The following is a 13,485-nucleotide window of genomic DNA, read 5'->3' on the forward strand; positions in this document are numbered from 1 at the left end:
TGATGGAGGCGGGGAGCTGCTAAGACAGGGCTCGAATGGGGCCATGTCAGATGCTAATTTTACTCTGAGATACCCCCCAGAGAGTTTTAAGATAGGACTGACATGATCTAATTTGTGATTTAAAAAAAAAAAAAGTCACTCTGGCTTTGTGCGGAGGCAAACGGAAGCTGGAAGCGGAGGCACCGATGAGAAGCCTGCCACTCTGATCCACAATGATGGAATTGGGGTCGCAGTGGGGGAAGGTTGCTGGAAGGGATTTTTCGGTGACTGTGGCTCCAAGGCAGGACAGATTTCAGTTAACTATAGTAGGGCATAAGAAAAAGAAAGAATGATATTGTGTTTTTTTGTTTTATTTGGGGGGGTTTGTTTTACTTATTTATTCGTTTGTTCATTCATTCATTCATTCATTCATTCATTCATTCATTCATTCCTTGAGCACTGCAAGACTCATGGTGCCAGTTAGAATGAGGAAGAGAAAAGTGGAAGGAGCCAATCCAGTGTGAAAGTGGGTCCGGGAGGAGAGAGAAGGTTAAGCCTGACATCTAAATAGGTGTGTCCGTCCCCCATTGGAGGGCAAGCCTTGAGTTCTCAGGGAGGCGTTCCGGTTAGTTCGCGACTGCGGTTTGGAGAAAAAGAAGAGGGTAAGGACCGAGCCCTGGGCTCCCCGCCTTATAAGACGAAGGGGGAAAACAAGAGTCCTAAAGGAGCGTCAGTGTCGAAGGGGAAGCAACGGGGAGAGAGAGTGTGAGGGCTTGGAGCCTAGTACGGCGGGAGAAGGGAGGAATTGTCTGTGAGGGGACATGCTGATGCTGATGCTGATGCTGATGCTGATGCTGATGCTGATGCTAATGATAATGATGCTGATGCTGATGCTGGGTCAACAGGATGGGGACTGAACACCAAACGCTGGAGGTAGCGACTCACATTTGATTTCCTGGCAGCCAGTGCCATAGCCCGTACCTAGAACCCGCTCCAAAGCAGAGTCGTCACGTGGGCCTCACCAGTTCCTCACTTGCAGGGCCATGGTAAAGAGTTTAAAAACACGTGATAAAAGCTTGCATCCCTCCCCTTAGTTTGTACCTGTCGCCTTTCCTGCGGAGTAGTAGCCCACTCGATTCTGTATATGGCATGCTAATCACTCAGAGGGCCTAAATACTGATGACACCCAACAGATTATCTCACCTCACTCAATCCTAGAGGCACAAAGATACAAGTAACTGAGAGGTCTTAATATCAGCTTATACAATGTCATGTTCCAGACCCAGAAAAGGTTATCTGGAATGACTACAGACTTCCTGCTGAGTCTGCCCTCACTTTGGACTCCAGGAACAACAGAGCCTGTCACACAGGTCACCCCATGAGACTATCTCCCAGGCAGGTGCAATCATGTCAGTAAAACTGCATTGACCCCGCCCCGAGGCTAGCTTGCAGAGCCGGAACTGAGACTAAGAACAACCAGGCCACAGTCTAACCAAGGCTGCTTATTATGAGACCTCCTCTCTCCCACTGCCCCAATTCTTCTTCTGTTTAAATCTAAATCGTCACCAATTGGCCATTTTGTTAAAATCCTTTCCTGCTGTTTTCATATTAGTTTTTTCTGATTTGTCTTGGGGCAAATAGCAGGGCCTGACATGTTGGAACCCCAAGCATCAGGCCTCTGGCTTAGGACTCTGGCAGACAGGAAAAGAAATCAAAACAATAAATGATGCAATGTTTTCTCTTAGAAAGGGGTAACATGAGGAACAGTAGCTGGATGAGAAAACCTTTTGGTGTGTGCAGCTTTAGATGGGATTTTGTTTTTTTTTTTTTTAATCAGTCTCCACACTGTAGCCCAGGCTGGCCTATAGCTCACTTTTCTTTCATTTCACACACAGATTCTCCTGCCTCTGCCTCCCACGCACCGAGGTTATGTGTGTATGCCGCTGAGCCCCAAAAGCTTTGTTTTAGTATGAAGATGATCTCAGGACATCATGTACACCAGAAAGATCTAGTAGCCAGGGGCAAATTAATGATAGAAGAGAGAGAACTAAGCAACAGTTACCTCCCATTGGCATGCCAAAATTTATTTATGCTTTGGCCACTGATGTTCCTTAAAATTTCCTCTGATTTCTTAAAAATAAAATTTAGCCAGTAAAAAATCTTAATAATTAAGTGTTTATTCACTGAACTCATTTCATTAAGATATATTTTCAGGTGGAGAATTATTGGGTCAAAGATCATGAACGTTTTAATAGTATTGGGAGTGCTCTGGTACTCTTGAAAATTTAATTTACCTTACTACCAGTAATGTATAAATAATTAAGTTTTACTGAAGTCTTAGGAGAGTTATGCTGTGTATCTTTATGTCATAGTTTGGTAGGATCCTCAAAGTGTTTAGATACTCTCATCCTGTGAGAATGATGTTAGCACTTTATAGACAAAGAAAATGTTTTCATTTCCTTTTGCGTAGCTTAATTGTTTTCAAGCTAAATACTTCGCTAGTAGTAATAATTATAACCATCATTTATTTTGAAACATGTATTCAACCCAAATGGTATGGTAGGGGAAAAATTAGTTTTTGAATCAGACCAGCATATATTTGAATCTCCAACTCATTACTTGGGCTTCTTATCAGTCACTTTAATTTCCTCTTCAATATATATGTGAATATTAATCTCTGTTTCCTAAGTCATAAAGAGAGGTAAAATTAGATATCTATAAGACCCCTGTTATCCAGTGGGAAAATTATTCATGAACATATCATCACTTTTAAAAAAACTTATTTTTTTTTAAAGATCTTATAAACATACTATTTTCTTTTAAAGGGAAAAATTTGCTTGTGCAACATACCTTGTCCACAGTTCATTAAAATTCTCATTTTATAGTTTTGCTAACTACCACGGGGAGGTGGGGGGGACCATGAATTTCAATGCTAGTCGATTGTTGAAATAGCAAGCACCCGGAAGGTCTCCTGGGAAAGCCCAGGCTGTGGCTGCAGACCAGGGATCAGCAGTGTCTCTGGAAATAGTAACAGCCAGTTAGCTCCAGGTGACTAAAGGAGGCGTCAGCTCAGCTCACAGGCTTTATGATTAGTCCAACTTGCAACGGTGAGGGCATAGCAGGAAGATTACAAATGGAAGTTGGATGCATCACAGCACTCAGTCAGGTGCCAATCCGGTAAGAAAATCCATCGGGACGGGTAGCGGGTGGTCTGGGGGATGCCGTGAGGTTGCAAGCATAAACACTGACTGGTATTTCTGTCGGTGGCTGTTTAAGTGAGTCGGCAGAGAACCTTCTTATTCTCAGAGAAACAGATTTTGCCTCTTAAGTCTGAAAAGAAAAAAAAAAAAACCTTATTCAGTTACTCGGTGCATCTTTACAGTAATGAGTAACTGTCCTCTGGAGTCTTCTGCAAAACTGACAACCTCCCCCAAAGAGTGGAATTACAAATGCATCCATTTGAACAGAACCCAAAAAGTTTCATAAAAGATAGTAAGGGAAGCAGATGTTTTCTCTGTTTTGTTCAGTGTATTTCCCACACTGGCATTTGGGGAAAGTTGACCGCGTGTATGATCATTGGAAATAAAAGAAAGGGTTACAGTGAGCTAAGCCAGGAAATCTGGACATTTTTACAAAGAGGGCATCTGGGCCCCTACCTTTACAGGCAGACTTCACTAAAATGCCGGTCAGTATCTTCTGTTGTGATCTAGTAAAGAGACTGATGAATGAAAGTTTTTGATATGAGAAGCCCCTGGCCTAGTTCCCATCTGGGAATGGCAGTTTTGCTGTTTCCTTCAGTGAACCAAGAACTTTGGCTTTTAATTTTTGTAGCTCTTACAATAATTTTGGTCCTAATTAAAAATTCTTTATTAATTCATTAGTTCGTCTGCTTAGAAACCAATATCCTCAGATAAAGAGAGTCTCACAAAATGTTTACACAGAGATTTATTTCAAAATATATTTATTGAATTCCCACTGTGTTCTTGGTACTATGTGCAGGGTCTGGGCCTACAGAGATGGAAAAATGGGAATGTAGTTTGACCGTCTAAAATAGTATTAGTGTTTCTGATATTGGCACAAAGTTATGGACAATTTTGATTCTATCTGTGGTCCTTAGGAATAAATAACAATGTAAAAAATAATGTAGTTGGCATTTCCATCCATCGTTATAATAAAATTGGATTGACTTCCTGTTTGATTCAATATTGCCGAGAACAATCACCCAGAATAGCCCAGATAAATCATTTGACTTGAGAAATCAAGCTCCATTTCCTATAAAATACTGGGCTGCCAGATTTTTTTTTTCTTGTGAGTGGATCTCTAGAATGAAACCTGAGCAGATAATAATGTAAAATGAGGACCAGAATTTCAAAGTAGCATTGGAGGTTTAGCAGCTAAGTTTTAGATTAAGGAAAAAGAAGGGAGTTCTCAATGATTTTCTTTTAGTGCCTAGGATACACACACACACACACACACACACACACACACACACACACACACACACACTATATATATATATATATATATATATATATATATATATATATTTAATACAAAAAAGGGTTTACTACTATTTAAAACTCTTACTTACTAGATAGTAAAGCTCCAAAGAAGGTGTATCTTTTTCATTTCTTATACCAGAATATACCTTCCCCTACAGCTTCCACCATCTTCAATTTATTTTTTAAATGATGACCATGAATCACTGTTAATAACTGATGTAGAATTGTACAGTATAAAATTAACCATTTCTATCTTTAGCTATATAATAAGGAAGAATACGCTATATATAGTCTCTGGTTTGTTTGTTTGTTTGTTTTTTGAACAATTCATTTGCTTTGATAGGACAATTTGATAATTAAATCACAGATAGAGCAATTCTAATGAACATCACAGCCTCAGTCCTACTAAAAGGAAAAAATAAAAGTCTCGCTGTAAGGATTAAGAAGTACCAGGATGAAACTGGCATAGTCATGCTGCATATAAAAGCCTCACTGCAAACAACAACACTCAGAATCCTGCTTTGCTAGAAATGAGATGTCTCTGAAAGTGCTCATCACTGAAATAACACATTGTGGGAAAATTATATGGTTATTATGATGTTGCCATCTCCCTTCCGCAGATGAAAGAACCATGGGCATACTAAAACTTATTCCATGCTCTATCTTTATTCACTTTAAGTTATGCAGAAAATTGTTAATGCCTACTGTGACGGAAAAATAATCAAGATTACCAAGGACACTCAGCCACAGCATTTTTAGTTGCATCTCAAAAACACATGCCAATAAAACCACACTTCATTTTTATCACGTTTCTTGGAGAACTGTGCAGCTCACCAGATGAGGGAAAGCAGAGTCCTATTACACCCACGGAAGTGAAACATAAACTCCTCCGTGCTGGGGATCAAAAGAAACATGTGACATCCATCCATGCAAGGTTAGACTCCAAACCACTCAGACGGTGTTTCAGAACTTGTGTGGTCTCCCCCCTTTTCATAGCTCAAGCTTTCATATGTGATCACTTGCAAGTCTGGAAATAATATACCCCTGTTATCTGAATACTGGAACATTAAAAAAAAAAGAAGAGATAACCATCTGACACTTTTATTCATATCAAATAAAGCACCAGTGGCCAGTATAAATTAATAATTTCTTAATTTTAATATGGTATCTACATATTTAGTGGCTTAAAACAACTTCAGTTAATGACTAGAAAGCAAGATCTCTGGGGGATTGAAGGCTTGTAATTTCGCCCTTGGATGTCTATTACTAAGCAGTTCTAGACACCATTTAGACACGAGTCTCGTCTTCACTGGTATTGGGGTAGGGGTGGCATGCCTCATTTGTCCTTTCAGATGTGCTCTGTGAGAGAAGCACTCAGAGCAGCGATAGTTAGAGATCTGTTACCGTTGGTTTATTCACTTGCCTGCTGTTTTGTCCTTTTGTTATTGTCAGGATTTTGGTGGTTGATTGGTGGAAACAGAGTCTCACTATGTGGCCCTAGCTGGCCTGGAACTTGCTATGTAGATCAGGCTAGCCTTGAACTCACAGAGATCCTTCTTTGCTGAGATCAAAGCCATGAATCACCTCCCCTGTCAAGTTTTGTTGTCTTGATGGGGGTCATCGTAGAAACCTGAATGTGTCCGACCTCATTTTCCCAACAACGTTTGCCAGCGCACTGTTTTTTTCTGCCTGGACCCGGTTCGAGCGGCTTTCAGCTCACACTCTGGCTGCCATCTTCTGCCCCAGAGTGAGAAATGCTGAAGGAGGGAGAGAAGAAGAAACAACCCAAGGGAGAATGAAAGAGAGCAGAAGGGGACGAGGCCCTCTGGATATGGAAGACGGTTGTTTGGCTCGAACTGTTTGGGGGGCACCCAGGCAGGGGGATCGGGATCTGTCCCTGGTGCATGGGCAGGCTTCTGGGAATCCGGTGCCTGTGGTGTGGCGCCTTGCACAGCCCTTGTGCAGTGGGAAGGGGCTTGGACCTGCCTAGGCTCAGTGTGCTGGGCTCTGCTGACTCCCCACGGGAGACCTCGATTTGGGGGATGTGGGGAAGTGGGGTGGCTAGGGAGGGAGGGCTAGGGGGTGGGAGGAAGGAGAAGGAGGGTCTGTGGATGTATGTGGAGTGAGTAGAAAATTTCTTAATAAAGAAAAATAATAAATAAATAGGACAAGGAATAACAATAGGTGAAAATAACAACACAGAAGGAGAAACAGAATCAGGGAGATGAAAGTAGAACTTTGTTGACTGGAACATAAAATAATGAGACTTGAAAAGTCTGTTGAAGCAAGGCACTTGCTGTTACATGCGCTTACTGTACCCAGGATACATTTAATTATGGTTAAGTCACAGCTTTTCTTCCACCTTGAACTTTGTAATAAGCCTCTATTTTCTTCAGTTTTATCTGTGTGTGTGTGTGTGTGTGTGTAAAACTTTAATGTTCTACAAGTTTAAATAAATGCAAACGCAAAATCACAATGCACAAGAATGGACATATCGTAAGAGTATGTAGTATAAATTCTATAATTTAAGTAAGCTTCTTCTCCTCCAGTGAATATGCACTCAGAAGGTCAAGGTTTTTTTCATCACTTGGTGATTTTTAAAAAATAATTTATTATGATGATAATGCCTATTATAATTACATAAAATTTAGATTTCAGGAAAATGTATATGAAAGGTCTAACTAATAAATTGAAGAAATCTTTGGAGGCAAAAGAGAAAGGCTTATCACAGGAAAAGATAAGTAAAAGAGGGCACTAATTAAGAGGTAAAATTGAAACGGAGGAGAGAGATTAATGAAATAAAGAGGAAACTAGGTTATAAAGGGCTTTCCAAGTGAATCAGCTAAGGGATCCTAACCTAAGTTGCTAAATTTGGCTGCTTTTTTTTATTGGCATTTAATTTGCAGTGGTAGAAAAAGAAGCAAGAAGAGTATAAATTTAAGTCAAGGATTATAAAGAATCTTCCATACCCTGGGGCTGAACTGGGTGAAGAGTGAAGGGAGGCGGAGATTCTGAAGTCAGAGGATCTTCTTAAAGCCTGATATTCTAACTCAAATATAAAACAAAATGTATCATTTTTGTAGAAATGAAATAATATGACTATTTTGTTTTCTTCTTTTCGGTTTGCCTGATTGACTTTTGGCTAAAACTCACTGATATATGTAAAAATGAGTGAACAGAAGCACTGCCAATGCAATCAGGTCACTTTTGCCCTGATATTATTAATCATTCTAGTGAATAAGCTTTAGGCCTCCATTTGATCAACAAAGTCGCTACTCTGTTTCCCTTTGTTCTGAATACCCAGAGAAGTGGCTCACTAAATGAATCGTTTTCAATGTTAATATACACTAAATTCATATTGGTAAAAGCTAAGTTTACTGGGACCTTCCATCTGCTGGTTCTAGCTGCTTTTCTACCTAAATGTTTTATGTGTCTCTCATAGTTTCATAAGTTATTTTCATAACACAGAATACACATATCACCCCCATTTGATAGATTAAGAAAGTGAGGTTCCTGGAGAGTTAGAATTCAATAGAGATTACCCACTCCAGTTTGAACCCATGTCTTTCTCATCATTTTGTATTCATAACTATAATTTGTTGATGCAGAAGTATTCTTATTTGGTATTCACTCATCTACCTGCAGCTTCTAAACAAGCAAACATAATTATTTGTTAAATTATCCTGTCAATATAGTAATTTCAAAAGCAAACTGGACAAAAGTTTCCAAATGTGTCAACACAAAAGTCAGAGACTCCTGAATAGTGTCCCTATCCCAAGTCTTACCTTTAACAAACAAGAAATTTGAATAATGTCTTCTCACTCACTGCTAATCATTACTTCCATCACAAATTGTGTTACTAAATAGCAAAGAATTACTTCTTTTTTTTTTTAATGTGTGTGCATGTGTGTCTGCCTTCATGGGAGCATGTGCATGTGAATACAGGTATTCACGGAAGCCAGAAGAAGATGTTGGATTTTTTTTGGAACTGGCATCACAGGCAGTTGTGAGCCCCTGGATGTGGGTACTGGGAACTGAACTCCAGTCCTCAGCAAGAGCAGTATATACTGGTAACCACTGAGCTATCTCCTTAGCCTCCAAATGAATTAATTTTGTGACCCATAACTACAATAAAAAGTGTATGCCCATAACCAAAACAACAGGAATATAGAAATCCCATTAAGTTTATATGGAAATTGTTTTCACAATGTCTCAAAACTCCACTATTGTTATCTATTGTGTTAAAGGGGTAGTTCATCATTAGTGTGGGGATATTGAGAAGATAGATGAAGCCATCTGGGATACTATTGCTGAAGTATAAACATCAAAATACTTATAGCTGGGATGAGAGGCAATGTTCCTGGATGCTCACCATCCTATTTTTGTCCTTTTGTTCTAGAGAAAACTTGTTCTTAACTTCATATGCCTGTTATTAGTTAGGTTTATGTTACTGTAGTAAAACACCATGACCAAAGGTAACTTGGGGAGGAAAGGGCTTATTTCATCTTATATTAGCAGGTAATAAGTCCATCGGGTAGAGAAGTCAGGGAAAGAATTCAAGGCAGAAACCTGGAGGCAGGAACTGATGTAGATGCCATGGAGGGATGCTGCTTACCGACTTGCTCACTATGGCTTGCTCAGCTTACTTTCCTATTCCACCCAGGACCACCTGCCCAGGGCCGGCATCACACATAGTAGGATGGAAACATGACAGAAGGGTATGATGAGGATATTCTCCTGTGACTCTATCTTCTTAGAAAGGTGCACTCATCAGTCACAAGCAATACTGGTCAACTATAGCCCTCTTCTGTGGATGTAGCACACGTGTGTAAACAGTAGCAAATGACAAACACAGAGTGATGACACAGGATTGAGTGTCAACTCTAAAGTGCTTCAAATGAATGGATGTTTTCTGCTCAGTTCAAAGACACAACAGGAAAACTGTTTTGGAAATCACTTGCCAATACAAATCCTAACTAAAGACATGGGTCCAGTGACTGAAAATGGAGTCAGGAATAGAGACGTATTAAGTCTAAGAAGTGGGTGCTTATCATAGTAGACTTCTTTGTGGCTATTGGGAGACAGCATTTCTCTCAGGGATTTTAGGGATTTGGTACCCAGTTTTTCCTTCTGTAGTGTTACTTTATGTTACTATAACACAGACTAAAGATAATCAACTTCTGCAAGATAATCAACTTTTGCAAGTTCTCAGTCCACAGTCAGTTGACCTGTTGCTTTGGGGTCTTTGGGAAGGTGGTATAATGTAGAAGAGGCATGTAACAGAATGAGTTACTTAAAACATGGAGACAGCAAGCAAAGAAAGAGAAGGGGCCAGAGCCTGGGTACTTCCACCAAAGGCACCCCAGCTTGATCTAACTTCCTCCCACTAGGCTCCACTTCTTAAGAATCAGTACCAAGTCATTAAGTCGTTAGCAGGTGGCCTTTGACGGACATTTCAGATCCAAACTTATGCACATAGTAACTGTTTGAATGGCTGGCTGCTATAGACTGTCTTAACATGCTCATTTAGAATTTCCATTACTCCTTGACATGGAAAACTTTAATCATAGAAATGATGAAGTGGGCTCAGAATTCTTACTAAAATACACCTTAAGCTCTTTTTTGGTAACTTTAAAACTAAGCTATAACCTTATTATTGCCTTGGAATTTTCCATTTTATCTCAATTGAGCCTGCATGCAACAGTATGGATGGAACTATATGTTTCCAGCATCTATTCACAAAGACATGGGTGGCTTATGTCCACTAACTCCAGGAAGTTCCACTCCTGTTCTGTTTGAAGTAAACTGTCATTTGGCTAAAAATCCTTCCTTTTTTTCCAGATTTGCACTCACATTCTGTCTGGCATGTATTAGGACCCCAAATATACATCTATCTATTTAATCTATATTTTAGCATCACATTTTATGGAGTAATAGTCAGAAGTCTGTGTGTGCATGCTCTGTGGAATCAATCCAAGTCTTCCAGACGAGCAGAAATCAGAGGCAAATTATTCAAATGTTTGCTGCAGTGAGCCAGAGGATTCCAATTTCAGCTGATTACCTCTGGGCATTTAGTTGGGTCATTCAAATTTCTGGTTCAAAAGCACAGCTTTTACCATCTTTCAAAGTTGTTTTGTTGAGTGATTTTAATCTTGAGTTCCTATTTCACTTCCCATTTGAGACCTTAATACTGTTTCCACAGTTACAAGCCTCTCTTAATCATGGCCCTGGGAATTGAGCTCTCAAGGGTTTACACAACCCCCTTGTCTCTCAGTTCCCAGGGTTGATAGCAGCTCCAAATCCTGCCCTTGGGGACCAGAGACATTGCCTGCCTACTCAGTCTGCCTGACAAACACTGTGGGCAAGGCAGAACTCAATGGCTCCTCACCCGTGTTTCAGGAACGCTAGCTGAGGTTTCTACCTTTAGTCGTGCAGAGGAAAGAAGTCGACAGCTACAATATAGCCTCTGAGATTTAGCAATAGCTTCCATATGCTGGTAGTGTAGATGTCAGGGTTTGGGAGCCAAGGAGGTCTCTGTTGTAGAGAGCTATCATGCTGTGGGATGTTCTGTATGTCCTGTGGAAGCCTGTTCTCGGGTTCCTCATGGCTTTACCCAGCAGGTCCGCATAGAGGATGATTAGGACCACGGGCCTGAGTGCAGGTGTCTGAGATGGTCTGCACTTGGCTGTGCTGGGGGATGCTCTATATGTCAAGTTGCTCTGATTGGTCAATAAATAAAAGCTGATTGGCTGTGGCTAGGCAGGAAGTATAGGCGGGACTAACAGAGAGGAGAAATAAAAGAACAGGAAGGCAGAAGGAGTCACTGCCTGCAGCAGCCGCCAGGACAGGGAAGATGTAAAGTACCAGTAAGCCACGAGCCATGTGGCAAGGTAGAGATTTGTAGAAATGGACTAATTTAAGATATAAGAATAGTTAGCAAGAAGCCTGCCACGACCATACAGTTTGTAAACAAAATTAGTCTCTGTGTTTACTTGGTTGTGTCTGAGCAGCTGTGGGACTGACAGGTGAGAGAGATTTGTCCTGACTGTGGGCCAGGCAGGAAAACTCAAGCTACACTATCATGTAGACTGAGTTCTAGTAGGTAGATAAAGGAATTATGCTTAAAACTATAGACTAACTACAAACTGAAAAACCATCACTAGTATGTAAATCCACGGGTCCTTGAAGGCTTAGCTCACGTTTTATTTTCTATGTTAAATTGTTCTTGGCATATGAGAAATAAGCTATTAAAAACACAGCAAATGACACATAAACACATACATCATTAGATGAGTTTTTAATATTTTATTCTTTATGTACATTTGTGTGTGTCTGTGTCAGAGGATCTGAACATGAGTGAAGTGCACACCGAGGCCAGAAGAGGGCACCCAGTCCCGTGAAGCTAGAGTCACAGGTGATTGTAAAGTGCCCATCTTGGATGCTGGGGACTGGGGTTCTTTGCAAAAGCAGTACATGCCTTTAGCTGTTGAGCCAGCTGCCATTAGATGATTATGTCATAAAGAATTACTTTTTGAAAGGGGAGGGCCACATCCTATTAAGACAGAAAACACAAACCCCAAGTCCAGCAGAAACTATTGTGACAAGTCAGGCAGTGAATCCCCAAGGGAAAAATCCTTTTCAAGGGTGTCTGTATTCTTCAGCCTCGTCTTTCAGCTTACCCAGGTGTTGGCATTGCCTTTACCTAGAACGAGCTCAAGATTGCACACCACCTTTCAATAAAAGTATTCTACCAATGGCCATGTCTGACCACCCACACAGCTCTCCAAAACAGCTCTTCTCAGGGGTGAACACCCAGGACTTGGCTGCACCTACAGCTTGTATTGACTTAAAGCAAGAGACACATGCAGAAGTATTGAGGTTCTTTGTTAATTCCCTGGCTAAAACCTAACAATTTCTCTTCTAAGAATTCTGACTTCGTCCTTATTTGCAGTCTAATTTTGTCCCCTCAAGATTCTTGTGTTGGAGTTCTAACTCCCCAATACCAAGAAGATGAGTTTATTTAGAAGTAGGGTCCTTGTAAGTAATTTAATTTAATTTAATTCATTAAAGTCATCCTAGAGTAGGGAAGGTTCCTGATTCAATATGACCAGCCCTTATAAAAGAGGAAAAAATGTGATACTGCTACTCTTAGAGGAGAGAGACAGAGAAGACAACCATGAGATGCTACAGGCAAAGACTAGAGCTGTAAGGCAAGCAATACCAAACATTGCCCCAGACCTATTGAAGATTCTCTCCCAAAATTGCCCCCGAACAATGGAAACTAGAAGACATATTCTCCCCTGGAGATAATTGAGGGAACATGGCCCTACTGACACTTTGATCTAAACTTTTATCTCTACAACCTATTTCTGTTGTTTTACAATAGGTAACAGGAATGCCAAAGAATGAATACTTTGAAGGTGTTGCTGATGGTGTCGATACAGCTTTTCAACCCATTTCCGATGAAATTCTCCTTTTGCCTTCCCAATAACAAGTGGATGCCTGTTGACAGGCACAATCCTCTACCCTGCTTTGAACCTCAGTTAGCTCGCCTCCATAACAAGACAGAGGGCCCCCACCCCTGTGCAGGCATTGAAATACCCTGAGGTAGAAATGCAGTCTAAAAAGTAGGTGAACCAACCACTTTGACCGGGAACCATTACACGTGTTTTATATTCCCAAACTGTTAATGGCCCCGTTCCTGTCGCATTGAGCATTTCGCCGTTTCCAATCACTTACCTTCCACAAAGTTTGTATATAGGTACTCTATTATTTCCTAGCAGGTCTACAAATTCTCAAAGCAGTATCATTCCATCCTTCTCCTTTTAAAGTAAGCTGAGAGAGACCCAGCTTTAAGAGTTCTTACACTAGAGTAGATTTGAGATGCAAATCAGTCTCTTCAACAGACAAATGAGAAAAACCATCCAACAGTTAGTTATACATACTGTTAGTTATACATACATAAATACCTACTCTGACCAAAGCAGTAGACTTAACAATAATA

General features: G+C 40.5%; 1 protein-coding gene across 2 annotated transcripts in view; it reads left to right on the forward strand.

The window, feature by feature from the left end:
* Ptprr (protein tyrosine phosphatase receptor type R) overlaps positions 1-13,485 on the forward strand; it is a 249,034-nt gene that overhangs the window by 127,777 nt on the left and 107,772 nt on the right. The window contains exon 1 of one of the 2 annotated variants that reach the window (XM_006988976.4): positions 3,028-3,156. The exons of the other annotated variant lie outside the window; for it this stretch is intronic. Within the exon in view, the coding sequence (XP_006989038.1) occupies positions 3,124-3,156 (33 nt within the window). The 5' untranslated portion in view covers positions 3,028-3,123. Of the gene's footprint in view, positions 1-3,027; positions 3,157-13,485 lie in introns of those variants that run through there. 2 annotated transcript variants of the gene reach the window in all.

The sequence above is a fragment of the Peromyscus maniculatus genome, chromosome 18 (assembly GCF_049852395.1).
Source record: "Peromyscus maniculatus bairdii isolate BWxNUB_F1_BW_parent chromosome 18, HU_Pman_BW_mat_3.1, whole genome shotgun sequence".
Lineage (NCBI taxonomy): Eukaryota > Metazoa > Chordata > Mammalia > Rodentia > Cricetidae > Peromyscus > Peromyscus maniculatus.